Raw genomic sequence first — 14735 nt, 5'->3', positions numbered from 1 at the left:
TCCTTGTGGCTCTCCTCTGGATCCCTTCCAACAGGTATAATCCAATACACTGATTGGCCTTATCTAACTAGGGAGTGCAGTGGTAGTACTCATCTTTCCAAACCTTAAACCTTTTTTACTTTCAAATCATAACTGCACACTTAGATCACAGAAAGATGGTGGCAGGAATGTCCCAAGAGTGTCAGTGATTGTCCCTAATTGCCCAGAGTCCAGAAGGCTGCATGAGTTCTCATCTATGCCAGAATGTAAAAAACAAAAAAAAAACCAAAACAAAACAAAAAAAAAAACCAAAAAAATAAATAAAAAAATTCTTAGAAGAAATGCTGAATGAGCGACAGTTCTGTTGAAGTATTAATTTTTTCCATTCCAAATTCCTTTCAGCCCAGCTGACAGTGGATAGTGTCAGTAGCTCTCAACAGCCATGTTTATACAAACATTATAAAAGTACTGTATGTTGACATGTGCTGTAAAAATCTAAAAATGTGAAATGCCGCTATGGTACACTTAATTAAAAGAGAGATTGTTAACATGCCAGCTCTATAGGGAATTTTCCTATGATAACAATTAAGATTAATTACAGCAAACCCTAATAAGCATTGTTATTGGACAATATTAACATAGGTTTGTTTAAAAGCTTACATAATTTTATATAGAAATCACCAGTATAAAATTTAACCCTAGTGCGTTAATGTTCATGTAACTATAATAAAGAATATGTCTTCAGAGATACTCAATGAGTTGTAGTCAAGACTGTTTTGTTCATGAGCAACTGACTTTTGAATATGGCCAGCTAACTGTTCAAGGGCAGGAGTTTGAAGATTAAAAAGCCCTCCTTTCCCTGCTATTCTCATTCTACCTTGGTTAAAATTTCCTTCAGCTATTTTGCATGATCTTTTGAACAGTAGTCAAAGACAGTGTAGAAAAGCAGACACAAGTGTACATTAAAAACCTCTAATGCAGTATATAAGAGTAAGCTATGAAAAAAAACCCAAACAACTGGGTACATTTCCTGTATCTAAATCAGCAAGATTTCAGGGATGAAAATTTCTGTTGAACTGAATTTTCATGTGTGAGCACAAATGCAAGAAAATATTTTGTAGTAAAATTTCATCCTCAAATGAACATTTTAATATTTCTGCTATTTCACATTTATAAGATTTAACTGTTACTAACTTTATGCCCCAATCTTGCAGCAGTGTTCTACACTACCACTAAAGAAATTAGATAATAACGTTTAATATTAAATTTAGGGCAACATAGTCCTTTTCTCCCCATTTTGAGACTGATCATATTAGATGAGAAATCTAGAAATTGGAGACAAAAGGTTAAAGCATTGTTCATTTCATACTACCAAATGATAGTACGGAAACCAGCCTTGATATACAAATAGCCACTTGGCTCTAACATAAAATGAACCTACCCCATATATCTTTGAAAGACCAAAATATGCAGTTATATTATCTGATTTATATACATTCTATTATTATGTGTATTTTCTTATTCAAGAAAATCCTGAATTGCTAGCATTGTAAAATGAAAGTAATTGGAAGAGGATTTAAATGCTACTAATTGTATCACTATCCATACCTTGCAAAACCTAATCCTGTGAAAGGTTATTAGAGTGAATATTCCTATTTTAACATAATTAAACCTACTCATGTGATTAGGCACTCCCTGTAGAATTAGAGCTGAAGTCTTGATCCTGCATTTTCTGGAAGACAATGATGCTCTGCATGAATGCAGCAAGCTACCTGTGGACTGCCAAGAAACTGCAGGACTAAAATCTAAATCTGGATAATTAATCCATCATTCTTCCTGCTTGAGGCTTTGAGTTTAGTGAGTTACTACATACTGAAACCCCCCACAGTTCAATATTTACACTGTGTTAATGCAGTAAGAATTACTTGTAAATTGATAAAGAAATGATTGAAACAATAATCTCAAACCTGTCCATAAGTTTAAGTAAGTAACAAATGTTACCAAAAATATGTTTTGTGTACACTGAAAAAAATAAATGAAGAAAAAATATTCCTTGTTAATTTCAAATCAGTGTTTTTCTTGCAATGCATTTTACATAGAAAAGGAAACTTTTAATAATACTATATGCACAAATATATATATATTTATAATTTTAAAACTTGAATGGGAATGTAAATATTTAATATTTGGCACTACACAAAAAAAGGAATTTCAAATCTCACTTAACTAATATCCCTAACACAAGATAGTTGACAGTACTCTTAAAAAGTGACACAGATGAAGGCTGAATGCATTCAGTTGATTTAAGCTTAAATTTAAATGTTGAAAAAGTTATTTTAAAAACAAAATTCCCCATTATTTGTTTTTTTCCTTTTTCAGCATTTTAAAAGTACTTGTTTCTTTCAAAGTTCTTACTATTGGACAGTAGATACTGACTTTACTCTTCCAAGAATGATGGGGAAACAATGTGCAAATACATGAGGTAAAATTATAAAGACATTTCCACAAATACAACATTTAAAACAAGCCTATTCCATCATTGCTGAGAAAGCATTTAAAGCCACACTATGCTTTAAGAATCTATGTCAAGGAAAAAGAAAGCTGCTTCAAAAAATGAAAGTACTTTACAGAGGAAGTATAGAAAAGAAAATGTTCTGGTTTTTTCCCAATGGCATTACTCCAATTGATTTAAAATGTCTGAATGTTTTAAATTTTTTTGCATTTTAGGTAACATTCCAAAAGGGAAAAAATTCCTTATAAAATAGACTAGGGAGGAGCATGTGGCCTGAGAGAAATATACCCTAATGTTCTCCTGATATTCAAGCATTAGAAATGCAGATTAGAAAATGTGACAATAGATAGGTAGTGATGACAGTACTTCCTACCTTTGTAAGAAATTGAATCTTAAAATGTACAAGAAATCTCTTAAGAACACAAATAGAATTAATGCATAAAGCATATAATTGTGGTTTTTCTTTTTTTGCTTTGCAAAGTTTCAATGTGAACAGGTATGGAGCATCAGAGCAAAAAGTACCTACATTTTAGCCTGACTCTGCTCCTTTGCGGGAACAGATACTCTGATTCTCAGCGAAGTGAAGCAAACTACAAAAGACAAGGTGCTGGTTAAGTACAAACAATTCCCTAACAGCTTTATCTCCTCCCTTCAAATAAATTATTCATGTTTTCTATGAAACATTTAAAGATTTTTATTTCAGAATACAGAAGTCAGAAAAGGATTTACCTCTTTGATTTTTATTCCTGCCTTTGAAGTATCCATCCTAAGTAGGGAGTTTATCATACCCCAAACCCCACATTTCAATAATATTTTATGAGGCAGAACTTGCTAATTTTATTTATAAGTTAACACTTTAAACTAAGGTAGTTTACAGAATTCAGAGACTGAGTTATAATTCAAACACTTTTGGACACTCACAACTATTATCTTCTTTTTTCGTCTCTATTTTCAATAGGATGGATTTTTATTCTACTGCAGTGTTAACACTTTTCTCAGCAGACAGCCCCCCTAAGGCATGGCAGCAGCCTCACCACACAGATCCTACACAGACAAAATTCCAGTTGTATTTTGAGTGTTCACTCCTTGCCATCCCCGGTGAAAGTCCAAATTGACTATGAAAGCTTTTAGTGAATTATGAACCAACCCAAACAATTTCTCACTCTGAGTTTGATGTAAATACTTAGAGTTCTATGGATCACAGCTGACAGGCACACCACCCATGGACAGAACACACATTCTGGCATAATACATACTTTCAAAATAATTTACTGTAATAACCCCTCTGTGAAACACCCTACAGTTGATTTTCATGAATGTGAAGCACACAGAGCAACAATTCAAACCAAGCCTCTGGGTACTGAAGCTCCGGGTACTCCACCTTTGAAATACAGGCTCCTGTGACTCAGGGAGCATTTATGGTAGATGAGATGGTACCTAAAACCAGATGCTATCTCACCCATGTCAATACAAGAAAGGAAATTTACTCAGCAGAGATATTTGTTTTGTAATTTGCTGTTACTCTGTGCTTTCCAATTCTTTTCCTACCATATTTTCCCCTGAGACTGTGTCCTCAATGAATCTAACATTTGTGCTTATAAGTGTTTCTTTTACCTTTGAAGTTCCTTGGTGAGGATGGTATAAGGAGAACATGTATTAATACTAGCTTTGTTAATTGTTTCAATTTCCTAGTTTTAATTATTGCAACGGCATGGGTTTTTCAGAGATATGCAGACTAGAGGTGAATAAATAATGCTGTATCTTAGAACTTCTTGTAACTCTTGTCCTACAGTCCTGTGTTGAAGCAGCTCAGCACGGAAAGAGATTTTCTCCCATTCAATTCAACACAGATAATAAGGAAGTGGGAAACAGAAACATTCAATGCAGAAGCATAATAAAGAGAGAAGCCATCGATGTGCTTCTTCCAAGGAAAAGACCTGTGCATAGCTTTACATCAACACAGAGAAAAAGGGCAGACGGTTTTTGGGGATTACCTTTAGCCAGCACCTCATATGGGGGGGTCAGATGCAAAGAGCCAGAGAAAGCTCTGCTAACGTGGCCTGAGAGCCAGCCAGGACTGTTTAAGTGGCTTTGTGGGGCAAGATTCTTTATGGGGCTTTCTGGCAGACTATCTTACAACACGGCTTGGAAAGGTATGGACAGCTACAGGAAAGGGAAGGACAGCTACAGGAAAGGTGTCATGCAGGAGAACGAGCTTGCCTGAAAGCGCTGTGATGCAATGATGTGTATGTATGCACAGCAAACCATCTGGCTGAGTAGAGCAAAATCACTTGAAAACAATGTAGACCCTTCTGTGCATTTAGATTTCCTGGGAGCCAAGATACTACCTCTAGTTCTTTCTTTCCTGTCTACTTTATAGGTCCATGCAACCATATCACGACCAAGATTAGAACAGCAGACCACAGAAACCGGAAAAGCTACTGACACCAAAAAACAAAACTTATGTGCTAACTGCATGAAAAAATCCATAATGATAAAGAATAAAAATGTAATTTATTATGCATTAATGCAATAAACTCTAAGCAAAAAACCCCAGATTTCTCAATGTCCTTTTATATTTTCTTTTCAAGCAGTTTCTTTTTTAATTAACAGAAGGGAATAATATGTTCTCAATTACTTATTTATAAACATCAGTAGAGCATATATATATATATATATATATATATATATATATATTCAAAACCCAAAATTTTAATTTGCAGGAGATCTGTATGAGGAACAGCACTCTGCCCCAGGAGAATTAGATAATTTTCTTTATGGTATAAATAAATAAATAAAGGAATACATAAATGAATGTCTTAAGGCACCATAAAATTATTTCTGTACTTTGACCTTTGCAATATTTTTTGTAACATTCAGTAAACATTTTCAGCATTTTAGTCAAAACATTTATTTAAATATTATTGATATTATGTCAAATATTTTCTAACTTTTAAATAAAATCTAATTGGAGGAGAAAAGAAAGTCAGCACTTTTGCAAACATCTGTTTTGATGAGTCAACATTTTTTAACAGAAAAGCACTCCATCACAGTTATATGTCAATTGTAATTTGCAGAACAACTGAATTTTTACTTATTCATGCTGTTTCAGTAACATCAATACAGTTTTGAGACTGAGAAACTAAATTCTAATATCTCATTCATCAGTATAAATAATCGAAACCCAGCATTAGGAGCAACCTTTCATAATCCCCTTAAGACAAAAACTCATATGGGTTTTTCCTGAGTGAAGAATTTTGCAGAGAATCCATTTCTGCTGGTGATGTGAGCCAGAGAAAATCACAGACTCCTATCAGACCTCAGCACTCGTATCTAGGAAAATTAGAAATTTATAGTGCTCATATTCAGGAAAATATAATTTTCCTCCTGGAAATTGAGTAACTTGTATTTAGAGTCATGGAGAAAGAGTAACAAGGCACTGCATGAAGCCAATTTCACAATCATTTTTCAGAAGGATACTCTGTCCATACCATTATGAATTCACCACAGTCCCACATCATTAAGGCAGAAGACAAGGACAAAACCATACTTTGTCATTAAACTAGCTTTTCAGCCTTATTTCCAACATTGTGAAGAATTGTTTTATAACCAAACATTTCTGACAGTTGGAGAATTTTGTTAAAGAAGATTTAAGTAGCTCTTAAAAGCTATTAGTGAAATATGCAAGCAGAACCCTGGGAATTCTAAAACTGTGTGGTTACTTAGCTCCTAAAGCAGGTTTTTAACTGTTTCCAACAGGCAACTTACTACTCTGGCTATCATGAGTAAGAGATGCGTGAGAAAGAGCTGCCAGGATGAAATCCAGAAGATTATTTTTTCCTCACCTCAACATATAAACTAAATCTAAAAAGCTGATGGCAAACTGCTCCCTGTAGCTATTCAGAGTCCAAATATTTTGACTTTTTGGTTCATTCCCTAACTCTCCTGCAAAACTCTCCACCATATCTCCTATTTTAATTTTTTCCCTTTCGTTCTATTTTTGCTCATCTTGTGACTGTGATATCTCATGACATCTTTTAGCATGTAGAAGGAAGATCAGTGTCTATAAATACCTGATTGTACAGATGATGTTCACATGAAGGAGTTTTTAATTTTCAAGTCACTCAATATTTTATTTAAGATATGTTTAATTTTATCAGCTATGTGCATATTTCAACACATAATATTTATAAATCATCCTCAATAGCTATTATTATTTTGGTGCCAGACATGCCTAAGCTCAAATTAACTTACTGAAAATGAAATTGCTAAATGTTCTGGGCACTGTGAGCTACCCAGCAGATACTCTGAGCACCATGAAATACCTGGCAGATATTACAGAGCTGGTGCAAGGCTCAGCAATTATAACCACTGTAAAACTCTTCAGATATTGGAAGCAAAGTCAAGCTATTGGCAGTCATTACAGCCCTTGTTAAGTGTTCTGTGGAGATTGTAAATAGGAGTGAGAACTAGATGGGCATTATAAATTCTATATCAAAGGTCTGATAGGGAGTCCTATTAGGAATTAAATGATGAAATTCTGAGATATTGCTTTCATTTCCTCTGTAGAATTCAGAGATTTATATTCACTTGTTACCTGGAAATACCAATTAACAGTCCTTAATCACTCTTCTGATCATTCCAGCACTTTTAGAAGAACTACTTTTACGGCTGGGCAATGGATCTCTATGAAGATGCCCATGCTGGCTCTCTATAAAATGGGAACTTAATATCTGAAGAGCATTGCAGAATTTCAAATGTTTGGTAATGCAGGCCACTGGAAATGTCTCTGCCTTGCGCCCAAAAGAGCTCACTCCATATTTGCCTCCAGACACCAATCTGTGCTTCCTTAACAATTCACCTGATGGATCACCTGTAGGCAGCATTCACATCCTTTCACATTTCTTCCAACCTATAAACATCTGTATTTGTGGTTAACACCAATTCTCTATATCATTCCAGGAAACTTCTGACCTCCCTTCTGCTGTTAATATGTTTGTTGTAACACACATCACTCTTCTTCTGGTTATTAGAAGTGTGTGACTCTCGTGTTTGCAAAAGACATTAGCAAAACCACAGTCTCAGCAATTTTCTGTCATTCAAGCATGCCAAAGATTCAAAGATTCTGAAATACATCAACTATCTGTGAAATTAGTCTTTTGATTCTGGAACCCACCGGCATCCTCTCAGGCAGCAATTTTTTCTCTGCAGCATGATACTTTTAAAAATCTCTGGTTTAATCATTGCTAGACAATGCCCAGTGTGAAATTAGTTTTCTTTACCTTTTTGCTTTCTCCCTCACACCATATCTATCATGTTTGTTATGGTGAAAAATATCCAAAAAAAGATTTCACTTCTAGATCTTCAAATACAGAATTCACCTAACTGAACCTTGCTGTAAAAATTCTGCTCAACCCCAGGAAGCAGTGCTAAAATGTATAGTTGCAGGTTGATAAAAATAAAAAATACAAGAATTAAATTTGACATCAATATCACACTGTCAGATACATAACTTGAAAGAAATATTATATAAACTCCTGTAGGAATCCTCAGTTTATTGAAGAATACAATGTAGAACTAGCATCATAGTTAAATGCTCTATGTCATAAGTGCATATTACTGAATACATTGCAGAACAGTGGTGTTCTAGGGATATCAAATAAGAAATTTCTATTTTTTTCTGCTCTCTTTCATTCTCAAGTGTATATTCTGTGTCACACACCTATCATATTTATTAATTTTTATTTTGGTTTTTTGCATAATTTCTGGGTTTTTTTGATATTTTCTCTGGATTCCACTTCAATTTGAAATGCTAAATGAGAGTACAACTCACCACAGATCAGCTGGTTTTCCTTCAGGTTGTAAAGTGACAGTCCATGTAAAGCACTGGGGTAAGCACAAACAGTTTCCTCTGCTATTCGGACTGAAGCATTTCTGGCCCATTGCAAGACCCATTTCAGGTTACAGTCACAAATCAGTGAATCAGTGTTGAAATGTCTACAAAGGCAAAGAATGACCACAATTGGCAAACATGCAGTTTCCATGAACATAATTTCTTCTGCTAGATTCAGATATCCATTATTTTATTATTCTAATTCCTAAGAGAATTCTAGATTAATGCATAACTATGTATGCATGAATTCAAAGATAGCCTGAGACAACCAATACATATTGTCCCACTGTTTATTACTTTCATAATATTATGCAAAACTGTGGATTTGGTTCCAGGTCAGCATCATTGACTACTGAAATAATTTTGAGTCTGTGTTACTGTAGAAAATCACACTATAACATGCTTTCATTTACTAAAAATCCCTCTAAGTAGAAACATTCAGTATACACTGTGAAATATTAGGCAGGCACAATTAATATCAATAACTGGGAAATCTCAGTATAATTCCAGGGAAAATATTTAACACTACTGGTTTTGTGCAATTAGAGGCCAAATAAAATTTAATGCATGAAACCATGGAAAAGTATAAGATTATTAAGGAAAAAGGAAAAAAAAAAAGGTATTCCGGTCAGGAGGACCAGACTGGGCTAGTCAGGAATGGGGTCAAATTGTCAGTGCTATCCATTTCCCTGCAGCAGGTAAAGGTGGCAGCTCATCAACGGTGAGCCAGACACGGAGAACAAAATACTGCAGATTTTATTTTTAGAATGCATCTCTAGAAACAGCCCTGCTTGAATTCATATTCAACTCTGCTATGTTTATTCTAATGTGTTTCTGAAGTATTTCAGATTACAAACAAAAGGAATGATACTCACAGGGCTTTCAGAGCTAGCAGCTCAGAAAAAAGTCCATTCATGAGAGTTGAAAAAATATTCCCTGACAAATTCCTAGGGAAAAAAGAAAGCAATTTACTGTTGGTTATAACAAATACAAGAAGAAAAGAAAATTGCTATAGAGTATAATTTTCCCAGTGCTAATTAAAAAGTTTTGCTTTCTTGACAACAGTAAAAACATATTTAAATTTGCTGCATTGTCTTTTGCTTTTGGTAGGTGACAGGAATATTTCAATTAATTCACATGCTCTTAACTTGTTTCATTTCCACAGCAGAAATACATACAATTCACTTGGTCTCATAAAGAGGAACACTTCTACATATTTAAAAGAACAAAATTGGAGAGGAGAATATTCTAGAATTTGAGTGAAAATGTTAATAAAATAATTAGTCAATGAGACCTATATTATAATACCTATAATTGTATTTTTATTGTACAGACAGAATGTCACTTCAAGCTAAAAAAAACAAAACCAGTGTCTTAATTTAGTAATGTTCCAAAGAATTCAAGCAATTCCTTAAAACAGTAATGAGTTTTCAAAGTGACTACACAAATAGTTTTATTACAAAGGACTTTAAACACAACAATTTTTCCCATCCTTAAATTAGGTCATTTCCATTTTAATTACTGCTCTACTCTTGTCTTGATGGCTGAATGGCTCAGGCTGAATACTTGCAAACAGAGGCAATTCACTTTTACATAGCTTAACAGTATTGCTCTGCCAGTGCCTTAGTAGTACAAAAATTAAATGCTTAATTGTCAAGTAATAATGTCTTTTTCTATACCCATAAACTTAAAAATTAGTGTATATCCAAGACTAAAATTCCAGAGCATATGAATTAGCTACTTATGAAATACTGATATACGTTCCTTTCTGTCCAGAGCCTGTACACTAGGTGTTTGAATTTCAAGTTGATTACAAAAATTCAGTTATCAGGAAAATTTCTGAGCTCTTCACTGGATATATGTTGCAGATATATGAAAAAAAAAATAGTAGACTATCAAAGAAAATGGTTTTATTACTTTTTCTTTAAAAAGGATGTTTTTTATAAATATTAATTTTACTTCTCTTTTGTCTACAAAGTAAAGAACATAAGCTAAACTGAAGAGTGACATTCAGATCAGGACCAATGTGCTCACAGTGAGGGATCTGTCAAGCTGCAAGAGATCTGAACCAGGTAAGGGACCAAAGTAAGAAAGATGAAACTTGAGAACCCTGCTGTCTACTGAAACCTGCCCAGAAATCTGTGGATCAATGGACTCAAGTAAGAAGAGAAAGTATTGCTAATTTATAAATTAAGACACTCTTGAAACAATAACTAATTTCATTTTTGCATACAACTGAACACTTTAAAATTCCTTAGTAGTTTAAAAGAAAGTTCTGGTAAGAAAAATAAACTGGCTCAGCAACATAAAGTGAAACTATTGAGTTGATATAACTGAACTAATTTTTAAGATTTTATTTAACAATGCACCTTTATACAATTGTGGTAGAAGAACTTTCAAGTATCTCTTCAAGTGTGGATATTGCTGAAGGTAGAAATGAATGTTTGGTTGTCGATAGATATTTCTCTACCTTTAATATTTTGGATTTGTCAACAGGAAACCAAAGATATTGAGCATTTCACAGACACATTTAACCTCTTAAAAGTAGATGGACCTACATATATGTCTTTTGGATATAAAGCCTGACAATGCATATGCTGCTGCAGCTCAGTGAACTGAGACATTCAAAAGACTAGATCAGAAACTGATAACCCTGACATTTACACTGAAGTAAATCAGAAGTGGTTCCAGTAATAGGAAAGCAGTTACATGAGTATAAACTCACTGACAGAGGACAGTCCTGAACTGATGGACGAGGAAAGCAGCCTGCCCAGTCCTGTCCTCTGCCTTGCCCCTGCAGTATGGGAAGTTTTCCAGTCTGATGCAAATCCCGGGCTCTCCCTTAAAGAGCTTGCCAGGCTTCATATGGCAAAACAAACAGAGCACCAAGGCTGAAGTTTGGGAATTCCATTCGGACTGAAGGGAAGTTTTATGTCTGGTCAATATTTTAGGAACTGGGGACAAACTGCAAGTCACTTGCACAGTGTACCTAGCAGGGTTCAGCTGATGTACCTGAGCACCTGCCAGAGGTGCTCATTTGGTGTGGACTGAACCCATGAGCTTTTAGGTCCTACCAAATTCACCAAGACATCAAGCCAGGACTGACCTACACTGCACTAACCTAAAAATTCCTGACTTGTGTTCCATTTACAGAAGACTGTAGAATTCCTGTAGAATTCCTTTTTATCAAGTGCTGGAATAATTGAGTTCCTGACAGTGACATCAGCAGAAAGCCAGCTATTCAACTTTTCATACTCTTCTGGCAAAGACCTGGTATGAAGTTTCCATGTTACTACTAATAATTAGCAGACTAGGATCATGTTCTCAGGGCTGTGTAAATCAAAAAAGCAACACATTTCTATGTCCAAGAAACATAATTACAATATTGGGATAACCACCAGTTGAAATAGATTGTTCTTTAACAAAAATTTCAGAAATCTTCTCAAATCACCCAAATAACTCATGTGTTTCTGAGCTGATGCAGCACTCTGTAAATACCTGGTTTTTAGTGCACATAATTTACATGATATACTAAAATATTGTCAAATTATACTGTTGTAAAATTTCTCCATTTCAGATATCCTAAAACCCCACTCTAGCTTGATTTAAAAGGGTATTTATTCTAAAAATAAATACCTAATTTAGAATTATAAATTCTATAACCTCTCATTTGCAAATATTTCAAATATAACAAATTAATGCTTTCCAAAGCTCATAGCACTTACTTTGCCATTAACTCACTCCATCACTAGAAAGATGTGCTTTCAGTTTTATCAGAGATAAAACATTTCAGTCTTACTAAGAAAGTCCTAAACTTGTTTTTTCATATACCAATAGCTGTGCTTTTACAGAAATTAAAGCACTTCTGTCAAAAGTTTCAATATAAATGACAAATGCCACAAAACAGTCAAAAAGAGTTACATGTGTCAAAGTACCATTTGAGGCAGAATATAGAGGCAGAAGTATATGAATATGAAGAATCCTTCCCTCTTAAGAGCAGCATTGAAAAGCAAAAGTCAAATGCAACACTCACAGATTGATCTGTGCAAATAAAAAAAAAAAAAAAAAAAAAAAAAAAAAAAGAAAAAAGTGGGATAGGAGGCGTAAAAAATGACAACAGAAATACAGAGAGGGCAGGTTACATTCTGTATTTCCTTATTTGCTGAAATGGGGACTGTTTGATTAACTGTGTTAGTTTTTATTTGATTTCTGGCACCATATAAAGTGATTAGTTGGTGCAATGACATCAAGTCACACAAGATTTTGCAGTATAATATTACCACAAAGCTAACTGCTGCTGATGATTCAGAGACAGGATGAAGAGTAAATCAGATGTAGTTTAATCAAACAATTGGAAGCAATGATAGAGTTTGGTTTGAACCTCCAAAGGGAAGATCCAGCAGTAGCTACTCGTTGAAGCAGATTTCAGGCTGCAACATTTTGAAACCTGAAAAGATAATTTATGAGGGAATAAATAAATGAAGTCTGGTGCATCAGCACAGTGGCATCATCCCAGTATTCCACAGCTCTTAATACTTAGATTAAATATAAACAGAATTAATATAGGTAGCAGCTCCATTACCTAGCCAAAATATATTTGCATACTTAATTCTGGAACAAAGCACTGAAACACTGGGTCCAAGGGAGATTTGGAAGATTTGTTGCATTCAATTATGTCACTCCTAGTTAGAATACATGCACCTCATCACAGCATAAACACAGCCAAAGGGTAATATATTAGCCAAAAGAGGTAAACTAGTATCCTAGAAGATGTAATAAATCTACTCTCATACTGAGTCACTGCCAGCTGCATCTGTCCTATGACTCAAAGCATTTTGAAATAATTTTAGAGCAAAAATCATCAAATCCAAGAGGGTGTAAAAATTAGATCAATCTCAAGGAACATAATCAGAAGTCACTGGCTGCAGTAATTTCAGAGCCTGTATGAAATTTAAAGTTTCATTAGTAACTTCGAATTAAATTTCTGTTCCCTGACATACATGTCTTGACTGCAATGGAGTAAAAGTCTTCTCTATATCATCAAGAGACTGACCATTTCTTGTGGTTTCTGTGTGTCTGAATGTTTAAAAGTGATACATTTTTTCTTTAATCAAGAATTCTGTAGGTTGCCCTGTTCTAAACTAGACTGCACAAAACCACCAGGTCCACTGAAGGGTGTCTACATTATCCCTGAAAGCCCAGGCAATCCTCATCCTTTTAGTGAAGCATTTGAACATACCTTTACTGTACTCAGTTTAGATTTATGCATCACATCATTGGGCTAAATCACACTGTGTTAGTTTGGGCCTAGAGCTGATTTTTCAGCTCTAACTCCATTTTTTTCCCCAAACTGAATTAGATTTACAATATTGAGTGAAACACACTGTGTTATTTTGTTTCACCTGGCATTTGTTCTTGTAAACAGTACAAGAAAATCCCATATTTGTACTTCACAGAAGGCACATGAAAAGATTTATGTCCTTTGCTCTTTCCAGTGGACTCACGGCTCTCCCTACTGGTTTTGATAACAGCCTGCAAAGATGCTTCTGTACTTCATCTCTGCTAACACAACACGGGAGAGCTCTAATTACCAAATCAACAACTACATAAATCAACACATATCTATACATCATTATATTTCTCCTTCAGTAAATGGCTGTGAATCCAGTTCCATGTTTAAGAACTTGTCATCTTTTCCTTGTTACAAACACTGATGCTGCTCTGAGTAAATGCTTCTCCATAACCTTTCCAGAGAACAGCTTTCTCATACCCTCAAATGGCAAGTAAACAGAATTCAGAGGTATCAGTAGGAACAGAAAGGTGACCTATTGTCTTTTAAACATGTTTAAAAAGTATGGTTCTTCATAAACTTCCAAGGCAAACAAAGCTACAGTGGTAGAAAAGTACCAGGCAGCATCAGTTTGCAGTCCACTAACAATGACCACTTCTTACACCACAGGCAAATTGAGATCTCAGTCCAAATAATTACTATCCGCATTAGGACATTATTTGAGATTTCTGAGATCAAGGAACATATGATACACTGAATGGCAGGGGACAGTTCCTCTTGGCTGGGACTGTGGCTGTATTTCTTCACAAAATACTCAGTGACCCAACAAGAGTGGTGGTATTCTTGACTCCGGTTTGGTAAGGAGGACAATCCCTGCAAGGCAGCTGTAGCTTTTGATATAGCAAACGTGAAATTATTCACTTCAGATGAAAGGATAAGGTAGACTAAACTATTACTAAGCCTCTGATTTTCCAAGCACTGGCTTTTGAAATACTACTACTAATAAAACAAATAAAGTAATTAATAAAGCACTAGGCCATGTAGACTACAGTGAAGGATGA

General features: G+C 34.8%; 1 protein-coding gene across 1 annotated transcript in view; it reads right to left on the bottom strand.

The window, feature by feature from the left end:
- Positions 1–14735, bottom strand: part of LOC121350220 (adhesion G protein-coupled receptor A3-like) — a 256338-nt gene that overhangs the window by 141494 nt on the left and 100109 nt on the right. The window contains exons 5-6 of the mRNA XM_041461380.1: positions 9260–9331; positions 8325–8488 (exon numbers count right to left, since the gene is read on the bottom strand). Coding sequence (XP_041317314.1) covers positions 8325–8488; positions 9260–9331 — 236 coding nt within the window. The remainder of the gene's footprint in view (positions 1–8324; positions 8489–9259; positions 9332–14735) is intronic.

This window comes from Pyrgilauda ruficollis, unplaced genomic scaffold (genome assembly GCF_017590135.1).
Source record: "Pyrgilauda ruficollis isolate IOZ18807 unplaced genomic scaffold, ASM1759013v1 scaffold15, whole genome shotgun sequence".
NCBI classification, from domain to species: Eukaryota; Metazoa; Chordata; class Aves; order Passeriformes; family Passeridae; genus Pyrgilauda; species Pyrgilauda ruficollis.
The sequence above is the reverse complement of the archived record's forward strand: the minus strand, read 5'-3'. Positions and strand labels throughout refer to the sequence as shown.